Source organism: Centrocercus urophasianus, unplaced genomic scaffold, assembly GCF_019232065.1.
Source record: "Centrocercus urophasianus isolate 14NV4802_14NV808 unplaced genomic scaffold, USGS_Curo_1.0 seq_52, whole genome shotgun sequence".
Taxonomy (NCBI): Eukaryota; Metazoa; Chordata; class Aves; order Galliformes; family Phasianidae; genus Centrocercus; species Centrocercus urophasianus.
The window spans coordinates 213,902-231,602 of NW_024885111.1; the positions used below are offsets into that span (position 1 = coordinate 213,902).

At 43.1% G+C, this 17,701-nt stretch overlaps 1 protein-coding gene across 1 annotated transcript in view; it reads right to left on the reverse strand.

The window, feature by feature from the left end:
• Positions 1-549: 549 nt before the first annotated feature.
• The window catches only part of LRRTM4 (leucine rich repeat transmembrane neuronal 4), a 205,664-nt gene continuing 188,512 nt past the window's right edge, over positions 550-17,701 (reverse strand). Inside the window, exon 3 of the mRNA XM_042835426.1 lies at positions 550-1,056. Within this exon, the coding sequence (XP_042691360.1) occupies positions 835-1,056 (222 nt within the window). The 3' untranslated portion in view covers positions 550-834. The remainder of the gene's footprint in view (positions 1,057-17,701) is intronic.

The window sequence follows — 17,701 nt, forward strand, 5'->3', positions numbered from 1 at the left end:
TGCATGTTTCCCCCCCCCTTTTTTTTAGAGACCCAGAAGTAATTATAGTGTCAACAATGAAGCACAATGATGACAGTAAAAATCAAAAGCACCCTCCATAGTGTACAGCCTGTCTCTTAAATGTACATGCACCCAAGTTTCTTTGTTTCTGCTGCATCCATTGCCAGTGTCCTTTTGGTTCAACATAAGCTGTAATGCCCATGTCTGAAGTTTGAAATATTAGTGCTCGACCACTTTAAAAAAAATAAAAAAAAAAATTAAAAAAAAAAAATAATAAAAAAAAATAAAATTAAAAAAATAAAAAAGGAAAAGGAAAAAAAAAAAAAAAAAAGAAAATATAAATCTATCTTTTGCTCCATTGAAAAAGAACCAAAAATATTAAACAAATTTTTGAAGAGTAATAAACACTCAATAAGGAATCATGGCTGACCCATCCCACCCCAGCCCTTGCCCTCCCCACCCCTTTATTTTTTACCTGTGGTTCTCCTTCCCTGGAACCGTGCAATGTAGAAAAATCAAATATACAAACAAAACTCTTAATCCATCCCTTTATGTAGCTAGAGTGAAATCTATTTTTTTTTTTTTTAATAAGAACTCAACAATCTCTCTTTAATATTTACATTGAGGAATTTGTTCGAAAGTTTAAAGCAAAGAAAATCCTGAAGTTCTCAGTGTGTACTGCAAGACAGCATTTCCAGTCTGCGGGGTCTGCTTTATCCCCTTCCCGTGGTCTGTGTTGGAACATCTCTTAGTGGAACGGTGGATTTTAGCTCCTGGCCCTGCTCTCTTCTGAGCTGAAAGGTCCTTCGGAAGAGCTCCCCGCTGCCTCCGGCCCTAATTTGGTATTCTCTCAATGTAGATGGCCGGAGCCGCTGAGCGTGCGATTGTGGCTATGAAGCTGTGGTCCCGACTGAGTTCCAGGTTGGTGGGCTCTGGCTGCTCCCGGGCCATGCTGTCGTAGCCCTTGTTGACGTGGAGGGGTTTGTGGGCTTGGCAGTAGCTGATCACTGGTTGGTCGTAGCTGTAGTAGGGTAAAGTCTTCATGTGGTGAGGGACCTGCAGGAGACCCAAACAGATCGAAAAAGAGAGAAATGTGAATGACGTGCTTCGCCATGTTTGTTTAGCAATTATCTCAGTGCAGCTGTAACGTGCTGGGTGCTCAGCATTCAGCTCCTGCAGGAAGACAGCTCTTGATTCATCCAGTCCCCTGCAATGGGACTACTCAAACTGAGTGAGCCTTAACTTGGGCTGAGAGTCAGTGCAGTGCATGTGGGTTCATCTCTTCCCACGGTGCTGAGGTTAGGAGCTTAGGTCCATGAGGTGACTATGTCTAGGGGCAGATCTCAACCCATCCTGCCTTGTATACTGAATTCTGACCTTGCTTGCACAATCTGGCTGTGAAGGAAGCTGCTGGTAAGACAATCCTTTTTTTTTAAAAAAAAAAAAAACAAAAAAACAGGCCCTCTTCCAGTGCCTCAAAAGCAGCTGAGGGCACAGAAGGCAGCCCAGCCTGAGCATGTCAAAGGACAGGAAATCTCAGCTGCCAGCTCAAGCAGCTCTCAGCACAGCTGGACACGTGTTTACTCCTCCTGGGACTAAACTGTTTTCGAGATGATTTTGTGGGTTCTGTATCTTACAGGCTCACCAAGAGCCTTAATGATGCTCGCTGGAGCTGAGCAGATCCACACCTTGTACGAATGCAAAAATATATTCAAAATGCCTGCAAGATCTATCTGAATCCTCTTTTTTTAAAACGTAAATAGAAAAATGCCCCAATCCCCCAGCCCACGCACATCTCCTCCTTTCCTTTCTTTTTGTAGATAGATGTCCTATGTTTGCAAATGTTAATCCTACAGGTAAATACGATTTATGGCACAACCTCAGATACAAATCTTTGCAGATAATTTTATCAGCTACAAGAGACGAGCTTTTCAAGTAGAAAGAAATAAGCTTTTAGGAAAAAATCACACTGCAGGAGACAGAGGCAAGAGTCTATTCTAACACACCTAGCAAACCTGGGCTCATTATAGCTGGAGAAACCCTACACAGAATTCAATCTCATAAGCAATGCTTCCTTATTTTCCATGCTGAACTTTAAGTGAACACTACAGAGCTAATTTATCACAAATTTCCATTGCATGGTGCACACTGCTGCAATCGTTATGAAAAAGCAAAGGCATTAGGAGCAATTGTAAGTCCTGCAGGGTCAGAGTTCCTGTTGCATTTGGATCTGAGAAGCAGCTGGAATCCTCCCCTGGTCCCTCTGCAGAATGCTGGAGAGCTTCCAAAACTCTTCTGCTACCTGAAACTCAGCTGAAAATGTCATTTTACATGACAGCTCAAAGGCAGGAATATAGGAGACAGGCTGCTCAGCAGAATTTGATGGGACAATTGTATTCACTTGTGGATCACCTTCAGCCACAGTGCAAGAAACTCCGACTCCCTTCAGATACAGCAGTATCTGTGCCAATTCCTATCAGGGCTTGAATTTGTCCTCAGCCTTTAAGGCAGCTCTTTATGATTCTATAAAAGCCAAGGACTGTTTGTGTTCGGGAGAGCTGAGAGATTGAGGTCCTGGCTTTACAGCAATAATGCACAGTACATTAACCACCCGAGTCATGCAAGCAGAACTCTTTGCTTGTTTTCTTCCCTTCTCCAAATGGGAGTCAAATGGAATTGGGATCCCAATGGCACCCCTGGGTGGTGGATAAACACATTTCCCTTTCAGCTCTGTCTCAGCAGCTGTAGAGAACCACTCAGTTGTTTTTGTTGTTGTTTCTTTTTCCACTTACAAAAGTCAGGTTTGTGGAGGGCTGACATTACATTAATAAGGGATACATAAGCACAGGGAAGGTGAAAGTTCTTTAAAAGTGTAAAAAACAAATGGTGTATTGAGCAACCCATGAGCTAAGGAGCTACGTGTTCACCTGGAGAACACAAATGGGCCCAACAACGGATGTGCACCCCCTGTTCTCAGACATGGCCCTTCTGCTGCTCCTCAACTCTTCTGGGACCTAGATCCCAACAAGAGAAGTTAAAGAAAAGCCATGACAAAATCCTGGAAGAAGCATTATCCTTGAGGTACCTCCAGGGAATACCAAATGAAGAAATGCCAACAGGCCCCCAACAAGTTGTTTTTTGTGATTCCTCTAGGATGTAGTGGTAACCACAGGAACAGATCAGCACAGAAATTCCCATGTCAAATGGAAAGACAAACAGGACTGTTGATTGCAGAACCAAGCCTCCTTTCCCTCTCTAGAACCATATAATAGAATCATAGAATGGTTTGGGTTGGAAGGGATTTCAAGGACCATCAAGCTCCAATCCCCCTGCCCCAAGCAGGGCTGCCAACCTCCTCATTTAAAGCTAGACCAGGCTGCCCATGGCCCCATCCAATCTGGCTTTGAACACTACCAGGGATGGGGTGTCCACAACCTAACTGGACAGCCTGTTCCAGCACCTCCCCACTCTCTGTGAAGAACTTCCCCCATTTTCAGTATCTCTGAAATGAAAATATGGAGGCCATCATTCACAAAGCTGTTATATTTTTTTTGTTCAATTATTTTTTTTTTAAAAAAAGCATATTTAAAAGGAGCTGAGTTCAGAAATATTTTTCTCCAGGTTCTAAAGCAACTTTTACTCTGTTTCATTATTGCTACAGAACTAGTTCCTTGGATGCCAAGATAAGTGACCTTCGACAAGTCATTTTATGAGCTGGAAAATGAGAAGATTATGTCCTGCCTCTGCTGCCCTTGGGACTGGAGGTCTTTGAGCAAGGGATATTTGTGTAGGGACTGAAGCAATGCAGCTCTCACCTGAGCTGGGGCCTTTCAGCTGCTATGGCCTCCACGAGACAAACAAAGAAACAGAATAAAAAACACCAAACAGGCTAATAAATACCTGAACAAATAGCTACAGGCTCTGGGATTCTGCCATCATTATCTTAAGGCCTCTTTCATGGAAGACACAGTTTTCACAGGTGAGAAACTGAGAGTAAGGGAATGAAGCACATACCTTTCCACAGTATTCTATGAATCATTTCCATTCTCTTTTCTAAAAATGACATTGCCTAGCACTTAAAGGATTTAAATTTGCTGCAGGAGAAATATAAATCAATGGCTATGCTCCCTCCTTGGATGTGCACAGGGCCAGGCTGGATGGGGCTCTTGTCAAGTTGGTCCAGTAGAGGTGTCCCTGCCTATGGCAGGGATTTGAACTCCTGGGTGGGCCTTAAGGTGGGCCCTTCCAACCCAATGATTCTGTGATTCTACGATTAGCAAGAGAATGCCTTCCAAAGTCATTAATGCGTAAAGTCAGTAATGTGATGGACATGCTGGTGTTAACCCATGTATAGCACCAGGGAGGATGGTCTTCATCTGTGCTATTGCCTTACCATAAAGGAGCACAGAGTTTATCCAGTTGATTAAGTCAGTGAGTGAATGAACCTTGTCTTGCAAGAAAGCATTGAGTCTATCAAGCAACAAGCATTATAAGCACTTCAACTGTTTAGTGAGGGGTTTTGGCTAATGGACTGGATTAGTTAGCTAGCATTAACTTCTGAAGACTGCAGCTCTATAGATCTTCACTCTGAATGTAATAAACATTGTTTCTTAGCAGTCACTCACTTCAAACAAACGTACAATTGCAAGCAAAATTTACATAAAACCCCTAGCTACAGGAGTAAGATAAAAGATTTAGCAGTGGAAATTTTGAAATGTAAATCTTCCTAATGAATAGACATTGGAGAGGTTAACAGCTCAACAGCACTGCTGCCAAATAACTACTCTGCAAAACTGCTGTACTAACTTGAGTTTACCAGAAACTTGACAAAATTAATTCAAAATGTGTGTCTCTACATTCTCTGTCCAGTTTGCCTTTGACACCTAAGTCATTCCAACATGCTTATATCCACATTTCAATGCAATCTGTGATTTTTTGTTTGGTTTAAACCACTGCACTGATTTGTATCAGCAGCTTTACCTACATTAACTAACTTACTCTCTGAACTTTAGAGGGGTAATGCACAAGAAAATTCAAATTAAAAATTTTTTCAGTGATAACAGTTACTCTTCAAATTTGGTTTCTTAGAGATGCAGCCATTAGTACTTAGATTTTTAACAAAACATCGATAAAAATCCTTATTCTGCAACATGAAGCGTACATGAATAAGATGAAACCTTGGCCACTGAACTTGAGGAGCTTGAAAAATATCAGACTGGGCCCCCAATTAATATTCAGTGACTGTATATCTAAACTGCTTTTATGTCTCTGTTTCCTTTCATAGCATGCATCATCATTCATCCTTTATCGCTTGCACTGCCTAATAACTAAGGCTTTATTAGGCAACCCACAATTCAGCCCTACTATGGGTTCAAAGCAACACCTCTCTATCAAGCAATGCAGAGCTGAACAGAACACCCAATTCTTCCTGCTGCCTGTAACACCTGTTCAGGTATTTTCTTGGTCCACAGCAGCAGGCTTACTGCAGTGAAGACAAGTTGAGGATCAGAGATTAACGCTCTGTCTTGCACAGCATCACTTGCAGTTCAGCAAGATCTAATCACCAGCGGTCCCAGGTTGAAATAATTTCCTGGTAAACTCTTAAATCACATTTTGAAAACACGAGTTTTCCGAACAGATCTATTTCAGGTTGGAAATATTATGTGTTTTTTACTTTCAGCTGGGCTTTGAAGAAAGATTTCCAGCCATTTGTTACCCTGCAGGGAAAGGATATCTTTCTTGGGAAACAAGGATGGCCATGGATGTCTAAATGACTCATAGCACCAGGACTATCAACCAGCGGGCAGACACGCAATGCGAGGAAGGACTGATAATCCCAGCACAGCCTTCTGGAAGAGGTCTGTAGTGGGAGGAAGGTCATTTGGATTCAGGTAAACTGAATTATGAGCATACACATACCCACTTAGTGATTACACGATTAAATTACATCCAAGTTCAGAAGTTGTCCATACATAGCAGAAACTCAGAGTGACAAAATACGGAAGCTATGTTTCCTCATTAGTGCTAATTTTTAGTCTCAGAACACCATGACTTCATTGCTGAATTAACAGCGTAGATGTTGATAAATCAAATTCAGAGTCCATTTTAAACCTTATCGTAATTTAGAGTAAAAATAAGCAAGGTTTACAATTAGCGAAGCACACTGCTTCACCTTAAAGATGGATGGATTAGGTGCATTAGGCAGCTAGGACAGGTATGATCAATTTCATTGGATTTCCCCTTGGAACATCCCTTTGAATTCAGTTCAGAAAATCATTCCAGTTCAGGAAAATACACAATCACACATTTCCTATTAAACTCATTCAAAGCAACAAAGTGCCTCCATTAAAGTTAGGTCTGAAAAATGAATGTTGCTTCATTCTATTTGCAATAGCAATAAACACGAGATTGTCTGTCTGCTTTTTTTTTTTTTTTTTTTTTAATCATTTTGGCCTGAAATTCATGTTTCCTGAAGAACTCAAATTGGCAAAAGCATCAAAATCACTTTAATTAAAAAAATAAAAAAATGCAGACCTCAGAATTCTGAGCGCTGAGTAACAAGGTGTTGAGAAGAACTGCTTTTACTGCAGCTGCCCGTGTGACATGTAAGAGTTTCAGGAAATGTCAGCTTGGTTTTTATGTGAAGGTCTTCCAAACGTTTCATTAGCACAGGTTTTATAAGAGCTACAGATTCCACTGGGAACTATGCCTGCAGTCAGTGTGCCTACATTAGGCACGAAGCACTAAGCAGGATTCCTTTGGTAGCCTGAATTGTAGGTGCAATTCCCACAATCAATTCCCTGCAATTTCATGTTCAATTTGTTCCCCATTCCAGCAAGAAACCACTTCTTTGCCTCCTCTATCTATTTTCCACCAAATCAGGTTAATGATCTACTTATCTCCCTCTGGGAGAGGAACCAGACAAGGAGGAGGCCTGCAGCGTAGCTCTAGAATCATTCACATCAGGACAAGAACCAACAGCAGGTTGGTATGTGTCACTTTTCACCAAGAAGTGGAGGGGTGCACCCACAGAGGGGATGTTTTGGGGGATGTGCAATAGTGTCAGCTTCTCATCTCTTGCACATTTGTGCACATGCATGCAAACACTTATATGTATTCTCAAGGCAAAACGTTGTACAAAGAAGGCTTTTTCTTCCTATATAGAGCAAAATAGGCTCTAGAGCGTGTCCAGAGATTGGCAACAAAGCTATGAAGGGTATGGAGCAAAAGTCTTATGGGGAGCAGCCGAGGGAATAGGTTTAGTCTGGAGAAAAGGAGTCCTCATTGTTCTCTAGAACTGCCTGAAAGGAGGTTGTGGTGAGACGGGTTGGACTCTGTTCCCAAGTAACAGCAGTATGATGACAGGAGATGACCTTAAGTTGGATATTAAGTGACAATGCACTGGCACAGGCTGCCCAGGGATGTGGTGGAGTCACCGTCCCTGGAGGTGTTCAAGAACCATGGAGATGTGGCACTGGGGGACATGGTCAGTGGGCATGGTGGGAATGGGTTGGGGTTGATTTTGGTGATCTTCATGGTCTTTCCCAACCGTAACAATCCCATGATTCTATGAAAATACCTCCTTTGACTCACCTTTGCACAGTACCTTAGTACTAAACTAAGTAAACTCAGCTTATGCCCACTTTAACAATCATAGAATCATAGAACAGCCTGGATTGAAATGATCATCTACTTTTAATCCCTCTGCTGCGTTCAGTGTCACGAACCACAGTCCTAAAAGCTCACCTTCATGAACATCCCTCACCCACTGATCTCCTCAAAGGACCACTGGTAGAGGCACACAAGACAGCATGGTTTTGGTCCTCTTGGATCTCAGCAGTCCAGCTGAAATTTGTTGTTATGCAGAGCCCTTCCAGTTACAGAAATGCATTCAGCAGCCTGCAGTTTCCAAGTGTCAGTCAAAGCAAGCACTGAGCTCATGAGATAAGGACTGTGCAGAGCAGACATGGGGATGAAACCCACATGTTCAGAGCCAAGCCTGAGATAATTTCAAGTATTCAGGGGCTGGCAGAGATGGAATGGAAGCATTTGTTTAAATTTAATCCAGAGATAAAATTCCAGAAGACTGTGGTCAGCAGGTCTTGGGAGATATCCCTGTACAAACAACTCTATCAGTGGAAATCTGGAGCCCAAACACTACAAATGACTGACGGGTGGGTCGCTATGTTTATTCAATCCTTGTATTTATGACCATGAAAATGGGATCCCAAAATTGACATATGGTAATCAGAAATGATCCTGCTATGGAAAGTGTGGAAAAGCAACAGCCGGCAGGCACAGGGTGCAGCCACCAGGTACTTCTGCATGTCCTATTTACAGTTCTATTTATAGCTCTTAAAAGGTACCTGATAATTAATAGATATAATAAATAGCTAGAGGAATTAAGCATCAATGAATTAGATACTTAGGGCTACATGGGACTATACAAACCTGCAAAATTTGAATAATAGAATCATTAAGGTTGGAAAAGATGTCTAAGATCACCAAGACCAACCCCAACCCATTCCCACCATGCCCACTGACCATGTCCCTCAGTACCACATCTCCATGGCTCTTGAACACCTCCAAGGATGGTGACCCCACCACCTCCCTGGGCAGTCTGTTCCAATGTCCAACCACTCTTTCAGAGAAGAAATTGTTCCTAATACTCAAACCGAACCTCCCCTGGCAGATCTTAAGGCTGCTACCTCTCATCCAATCATTAAATAGATTAATTCCATATGTAACAAAGTTGATTAAAACACATCTATTAATTTTTCATATGGCATCAAAACTTTACCAACTTTTAAAATGTCAATAAGCTACACAGGACAAGCTGTAAAAACAGAATATTATGATGTATTCTCTCACCCTTTCAGTTTTCTCTCCCACAGAGTTTTTTAACCCTTCCATCCAAACACACAAGTGCTTTTCCCTTCTAAGCACTTCCACTCTGTGGATTGCTGAACTAAGAGCACTCAAAGACCAGGACAAAAACCATGCCCATCCCTTCCTTGCTCCTTTTATAGGCTAATTTTGTCTTTCAATCAGCAAATGAAAACTTTTCCCTAAAGGGAACTCTGAGAAAAGAGGCAGTCCTTTCAGCCTTCTTGGGCAAAATATTTCTTTTGAATTGCTTTATCTGTATTTCATGGAGTGTCTGCTCATGACAAAAGAGCTCGCTGATGAAAAGCATGAAGTGAGATTCAAAGCAACCTTCGATTTTCCGCCGTGGAGCACCGATAAAATAAACAAACTATCTAGATATTCTAATTGGAAAGCCATTAATATTGCTTTCAGTGCTATTAGGATAATTTTCTATAGAATTCAATAGGAAGGGAAGGGTGGTATTTAAAAAAAAAAAAAGCTTTTGCATTGCTTAGGGACAGATTAGCTTTCCAAAAGCAATGCAGTGCCTCGTGGCAGGGACCTACCCAGATGCAAGAGAGTCCCTTTGGGTACATGTCTTTGGCTGCCTAAGCACACAAGCCTTCAAAAACTTGACTTTCTCTTAAGGCAACTTGGTTTTCATTTAGCTACTTTAAAAAGCAATATTCTCAAGGGGAGTTTCTGCTCCCTATGTATGGCACTAAATGCTGCTTAAGCGTGGATCATTTGTACCTAGCCTAGCAGGATGAGTCAAAGGGCCATCGAGCCAAGTCTCCAAGGGATCAAGAAGAAAGAGCAGAGCACAGGTCAACAGCATGGTAACAATGTCCACAGGGCATTCTTCTGACCTCCAACACTCCTGACTTCTGTTAGCCTTCTCAATTGCTGACATTTCAGCCTGAAATGCTACGGGCTGGATCTTCCAGCATCTCTACGAGCCTGAGGCACTCGCACAGGTGCTAGCAGGTAAGGAGATGCCTTGCATACTTCAGCAGATGGTTTGGGGTTCAATTGCATGCTGAATAATCCCAGCACTGAGAAGACGTTCTTAACTAGGAGCTGCCCTAATGCCATTACTTACCCTTCCCTCTGATTTTCATGTGAGAGAGAACTGGAACCTTTCCTTTTCCTGTATTGTCCCCTGGGAGGGGAAGGTCCAGCATGCAATTTGGGAAACAGAGCACGCTGCCTCAAAAAATGAATGATGACAACATGGAAAAAAGGTAGAGTTGCTTTTCTATGCAATATTCATAAAGATGGCAACTTGCTCCATCCACTGCTCACCATAAATAAGAACCCTACTTAATAGTGTACTGTTTAATACTCCTGATAATGCCTTGCCACCGTGACAAAGTGCTGGAGAAGGAGTGGAATAAGGCTCTGTCTCACATTACAATGCCTTTCCATTTGATCTGCCTCAAATTTTCAGTGTGCCAAAGAGCCATCCAGAAATTGATGGCTTTTTCAAGAGTTTTAAATACTAGATTCTGTACATGATGACACCAAAAACACACTCTGAAAAGCTGGAAAGAAATGACTCAAATTGCACAGGACTTTGTCCTTAAGGCAATACAACCAAACTGCTTGTGATTAAGAACTACTGGTGCTAGAAGAATGGGGATGCTATGTCCCTTATTGGACTGATAAAAATTGGAAGTTTCTCCTTCTCTACATTATCTAGTTATATCACACCAACAGGTTTTGGTTGGAGTTAGCTGACAGCCTCAACCCATTTTTATTTTTTTTTTTAGTTCATATTTATAATTAGCACTGAATTCCACTTAATATGGTAGCATTAAATATAGAGATAGCATCCAACCTCAGCATCCCTCACAAGCTGTAATGTCAGAGCCCTCCTCTATCAGCATTTAAAATTCCACATTCAACATCATGGCACTGACCTAAAGCAAGCAGACCACTTGCCTTATTTTTCAGTCACCCCCAGATAAAAAGTAAAATAAGCAGCAGGAAAACAAAGAAAAAAGACTACAGGAGCTCATGCTGCTGTTGTTTCACCTGGGCATCAGATGGTCTACGTTGGACCATCAACATCCAGAGCTGCTGACCAGAAAGGTCTTAAACCAAAAGCAGAGGAACAACCAAAGCACCATGGATGCAAAGTGAGACTGAGCTGAAGGAATTATTATTTCTCTTGAGGAAACAGTGAGGAACCAATTTCCTCTGGGATAAATTTGTTCCAGTGGGAGAGAAGAAAGAGCTGGCACTACAGACCTGCTTGGACACGGGAGGGAGCTCCTATTAAACTGAATGTCTCAGCAGGGTTCTCTTCATGAGAAATTACATTTTAATTACCTCCACTGTCTCCTAGCAGAGGAATCAGTGTGTGCAATGGCACAAACACAATGGAAAGAGCATTAATCCAGGGACAGCTTCTTCTCCTGATGCATGTCACTTCCATTAGCGCTGATGGGAGCAGTGTGCCCACGCGGAGATGTACCCAACTCCATGGTTTCCAAAAGGTACTGATAAGTGACTCATATTGGGGTGAGGATTTATATAAGCCCCATCTTCACTGGAAGGCTGAAGAACAGTCTCTGTATGCTGCAGCACCATAAGGGGAGGAAGAGGAGGACAGAGCTGGAGGGAAAGGGCTATTTTAGGGGCAATGCTATCAGCCCAGTAGCAACATGAGAAATCCATCCACCCAAGCCCTAGCTACAAATATATGACTAGTTGATACATGGTAGTTCACCTCTCTTACCAGCGTTAAAACCATCACAGAGGAATACCAGGACTTTAATTAAAGCTCAGAAAATGCTTGTGTATGAACTGCTACAAAACCTGACTGTATTGCTAAGGCACTGCAAACATATCTGTAACTGCTGGTGCATGAGCATGCAACTCACAAAAGAGGGACGTAACAGCAGCATTGTTAGCTGCTTTCTGAGCAGACTTCTGAAATGGCAAACAGCAAACCAAAAAAGGCAGGGGTAAGGATTAGAAAATTAATAACCAACTTGGGTTCATGCTTCAGTCATGTTCTATAGAATCTTTGTGTATCTGAGATCGAGCAAGCAGAAAATTAATGCAAGACTGTCCAGTGTTGCAGGCAAGGACAATGCACAATGATAGCATTATTTTTTTTAATACTCCATGGAAAGCAAATGACTTTTTCTTTCCTCTGGGCAAGCTTTGTAATACGCAGGGAAATCTTCAGAATATTCAGAATCCCTGAGAAAACGGCAAGAAAGATGGGTTAGAAAATATTCTTGGGTTAGTGACCTTTGCTGCCACAGAACCCAGCAGATCAATTTGATTACGCTATGAATGCAAAACTAATGGATCTGATTACTGGGCCCCAGTGGCTTAGTGACACTGTTAAAGCAGAAAGGCAGGCCTGGGTGATGTGCACACCGAAAAGCATGCTCAATCTTCAGAACAGCCACTGTGCAGTGGGAGAGGAGAGCGCACAAACACTCTGAAACATTCAGAAGCAATGTACTCACTGTTGAAAACTGGCATGGAAACTGCAGGATAGCTAGGAAGTAGAGGAAAGGCTGCATTGCCTGAGGTGTCTTTTCTCTACGTGGATGGAAAGCAGCAAGTTGTCTTCAATTTGTCCCATGCATGAAACCCCTGCATAGAAGTTGTGACTGACTGTGGCCGGATCACTGCTCTCCCCTTCCAAGGAGCTGCCAGCTGGCAGATGCCAAAGCTGTAATTATTGCCCAATGAACATGAAAGAACATGATGTGTAAATCCGGCTGGAGATTGAGCCTAGCTCAGAAAAAAACAGAAACATTCAGAGGCATTTGGAGAAAAGGAAACCGAGTGCCTTTGCCTGTAGAGCTGAATGCAACCAGGAGAGGGCTGCAGAGCACGCACCGCTCACACTGACGTTCCGGACAGAGCAAACAAAGCAGCCTCATACCTATTCTGACGCAATGAACATTAATAAGCAAAAATAGTTGTTTCCTACTCAGACCCTTCCTGTGTTTGAGCTCAGCAGTAGCGATGGAGTGTAAATGAAAAGAATCAGGTTCAAAGAACCCCGCTGGAAAAATAAAATCCGCGCTGTGAGCGAGATTTTGGAAACTAAAGGAGCTGCTGTGAGAAATCTCTGCAGCTCACGTCAACAGGAGACGGCATGCTTGAACGCTCTCTCGAGCAGCCAAGCATGAGCCAAGCAGTTTCCAGCTACCGTGGCATTTTTTTTTCCAACTTGTTCTGTTTGGGAAAGGTAACTGCAGCGTGTCGGATGGGCTGAGCACAGAGGTGAGCAACCCACCTTTGTCATATCGGGTCAGAGCATCGCTGGGATGGTGGAGCAAAGGGCTGTGACCATTCCCAACCTCCTGCATGGGATCTGCGCTGGTTGCACAGAACAAACACTCGATGTCTTGCTCATCTGTAAGATCAAGGCAATATCATGGCCTAATCCCTAACTACCCAAGGGTGAAACAGACTGGGAGAAGGAATAGAAAGAGATAAATAAGCGTCTTGTAATCCAAAATCTGTTGTTTATTTGCAGTGCCTAGAGGCCTCGACCAGAAGTGGAACTGCGCGGCAGTAACCAATGCTCATGTGTTCAGCACAGCCCTTGCCCTAGAGAGCTTGTGCTGCAGACAGGCGTGACAGATGAAGGGTGGGAGAGAAGAGAACAGCAAGCAAGCAAAGGATCTCAAAACTGATGCACAGATTGAGGGACAGATTTTTCCACGAGCTAAATACATGACTACAGATCTTTTATCCCTAAATGACTTCCCTTATCATGTGGCCACTGTGCCAGTGTAGATATGTTAGTGCTACAGGCCAAGCAGTAGAGTTGGTGCTGAGCACACTGTGCCCACAGCACATGCATTTCAGAGGATTTCCACCAAACTGGCTCCAGTCTGGTCCAACCAACACTCAGAGCAGGTTTAAATCCATCCCAGAAGGATTTGGCTTTGTTCTGGGATGTCAGCACACTGAGGGCAGCCTCGAGATCTGCACATCAGAATTATCACTAGGATCTGAACTAAAGCACCAATTAAAAGCATCCTCTGGGAGTCAGAGAGGGGATTCATGTCTCTGGAGCCCCAAGCCAGTGCAACACAACTCAAAGTTCTCTGTTTAAAGGTGGTTTTGACTATGACATGGTAGCCTAAAGTGATGCTACAGATCTCAAAGCCAGGAATTTGTCTACACCTACTTTTTTTCTTCTTTTTTTTTCTTTCTTTCTTTTTTTCTTGCATTTAATCCAGTATCAACAAAGCCACGACAGAACTGAGCACAGACAGATGCTTAAGGAAGCCAGGCTGCACTGCCTGGACAGCAATCTCAGCTAACCCACAGATCTCAGTTCATCCCAGAACACTGGGGGAAAGCTGCCAAAGAACATCTCTTTAGCAGAGCCCCTCTAAAGCCCAGTTGCAGCCCAAAACAATGAGCTTTGTGCTGAAGACTTGAGCAAAAAGCAAACATGAGCCTTGTGGCTGCCATCACTCTGTGGATTGCTCAGACCCTTCTGCTCCTTTCCAGCCTCTTCTCTCCTAACAAAGAGAATAGAGGTGACAATTCGACTGCAGGCCACAGTCTGTGCACTTTTGTGGCAAAGAGACAGAGAGAGGAAGGCTGAAAGAAAAAATCCCACGGTAACTGCAGCATAAAACCATTGGATTTCTACTGTACTGAGGCTCTTCCCTGGGGAGCACGTTCCTGGGAGCACTGCATTGAGGGGCTTTGCCACCAGTGAGCAGTGAAGACTTGCAACAAGCAGGAGGGGTCAGATTGAACAAAGCAAATCAAAGTCTGAGAACACTTTCCTGCACACCAGGGATGGACAGGCTTCCTGCAACGTTGCTTAAAGATAACACTCCTTATCTTTCTTCTGCTCCCCAAACAAGGACAGAGCAAATGAAGGTCAGCATGGAATAGAAGACAGGTGATTTATCTCAATGATGGAACCAAATTTTGGAAGAACATAAAGCACTGACCATTTCCCCATATCCTTTAACGTTATACAGAGTGCTTTGCAATCACTAGCAGAATGGGCTCATGGAATTACCGGGGTTGTCAGGTGACAAATGGTAGCTCATCCTCTTCACACTGATGGAATGACAATTTTTTTTCCATTTGCGAACTGGAAATAATTCAGTCCTGTGCAATGCAAGACCAAATACATCTGTATCTTCCATCAAACACAATAAGGCCAATCACAGCCGCAGCCTCAACTCACAGCAAACATACTGCAGGTCCCTAAGTTCTCACACTTTGAAAATTTTATCAAGAGCCTATCTTCAGCCTGCCACATTTGTAAGTCAGATCATGTTAGCAACAAGAATAAACAACAGTTGTTTGCCCTTGTGCTGCACCTTCCATCCAAGGGCTCTGCAGTCATTATTCTGATAAGTCTTGTGTTGTTGCTTTGAGACAAGCAGATATCATTATTCTCACTTTATAGATAAATAAACAGAGGTCAGGGAAAACCCCCAAGGCAATCCAGAGAGTTGAATACCTACATCAAAGGGTTTAACGAAGACTGATATCACTATTGCTACCAAAAAGACAAAGGAACAAGAGGAGCTGAAGCTGAGTCCAACATCAGATAACTGGGCCTGGAACTTTGGTCTCTGAGATAACCTCACCTGAGAGCTGGCTCCCAATTTAACGGCCAGTATGAGCTCTATCTAGAAGCAAACATAACAACATAATGCAATTTAAGCACCTGAGGCCTGCTTATCGAATACTAAGATACACAGTTCTATTGTATGGTATGGCCACAATGCAGTCAATGAAAAGGAGCACAATGACTAAAGACTTTTGGAGGGGGCATTAAAAGGGTCTTTACAAGTTTCAGAGTCATAAAACCCGGCCCCAGTGTTGCAGACTAAGGCCATCAAATCAACTAGAGATGGTCTGCAACTCTGGTAAGTATTATCTCTGCACCACAACATGTAGTCTTTTTCTCTCCATACATTTTGACTGGTTTTATCACTTACGAACTGAACAGGACGTTCCCATCAGGCACTATATAAGTTCTGGAGATTGATCCTTCCTTGGTAGAGTGGGGCTACTAGTACATTGGCATCAGCTAGAACACACTAATAGCCATAACATTGAACAGAAGGAACTCAAACAGTGGGTAAAATTGATTTCTCTGGATGTCACCTCAGTTCTTGCAGCCTGCTGTAGGAGCTCAGTCCTTACAGCCCTGCTTCAAGGTGTGCCAAGGGAAATTCAGAGTGGATATTTGGAACAATTTCTTCTCTAAAAAAGTGGTAGTGCATTGGAACAGGCTGCCCAAGGATGCGGTGGAGTCACCAACTGTGGAGAGGTTCAAGAACCATGGAGATATGGCATGATGGGACGTGGTTAGTTGGCCTGGTGGGCTGGGTTGAGGTTAGAGTTGGTGGTCTTAGAGGTTATGTCCAGACATAATGATTCTATGATTCCACAAAAAAAAAACCAACAAAATTCCTTCTCTTTGGCCTGTGTATTCTCTCACTCATATAAACAAAAATATGGGAAGGTTATCAAAGTACCCATTAACCATCCAAGTTATGTTGTTCTGCTTCCTACTCTTTACCTTGGGACAAAGCACACAGACTCGCATCAAAACCCAAAAGACCAGCGTATACAACATCTCACTGTCCCAACATGATGCTGATAGCTGGAGGAAGAGCCCTAGAGCCTTCATCCCATCGCTGTCCACATCACTACGGAAGGACAAGGCAAGGGGATGACGGCAGCATATCATGTTGGTGCCAGCTGGACACTGGTTGACATGGTTACCCTTTTTCTTTTTGTGCTATGGGTATGTAGTGAGTTCAGCTTCAAAACCTTCCTACAAAATGTAACACAATGCAAGGCAGGCTCGTCCTATTACCACGGAAGAAAAGAATGTGCCATTGACAGACTTCAGTGCCCTTTTAAAGCAGAACAGCGCTGACATCAAAGCTCACAGCACTCCTCTGCAATAGTTATTCACCATGTCTTTGTGGCCAGGGACTAAAACATTTTGATGAAGTTCTAAGGGGAAAAAATTATCTCCTGAAAATGAGTCTCTTGTAGTAAGTGCTGCAAATAAAGAACAGCTGCGGTGTTTCCTATGGAAGGTGAAACGGAGGGAAGGCAGCCTTGATGTGCATTTGGGCAGCAGCGGTCAGTCTGCGAGACATTTATTGGGCATAATGGGAACATTTTGTTGTCAAAATGAACATTCCAAAAAATCGTGGAGTGTTCGGCAGGGTGCATTATTTAAACACATATTTATCTATCAGAAGGAAAACAGCTGCAGATTAGGGGGGAGTGTGATCAACCGTGGCTCAATTGTAGCCTCAGCCATATGGTTTTTGTCTGACAGATTAGGGGACTATCTTAAATCCTTTTTTTTTTTTTTTTCCCCTCTGCTCACAAGTGGGGCCTACGTACTGCAATAAAAATAATTAAAAAAAAGGAAAATAATGAAGCACAGCATTCCTTGCAAGACGTCCTTTCCTTGAGGGCTCCGATGCCACTTGCTGACATAACTGACAGCTATTGAAGCACTGTGATTTTGTGCACTAATGCTGTGATGACAGCTCCTGCACTCACACTACTCAAAGCTGTGGATTTGGTGCCCTTAACCATCCCGCTGTCCTTTGAGCTGAAAGACTCAGATTCAGTGCCCTTAACTATCCCACTGCCCTTTGAGATTTGCTTGCAGGCGGTGCTCCTCACCCTTATCCTTCCATCTCTGGTGGGCATTTCACTGCAAAGTGCTTGGTTTCCAGGTCAATCCCTCCGCCTTCTGTCCCCACACACTCAACCTGCTCCATGTACATTAATGCCCCATCATCTTTTCTTCCTGCACGCATCCCAAAATAGCAGG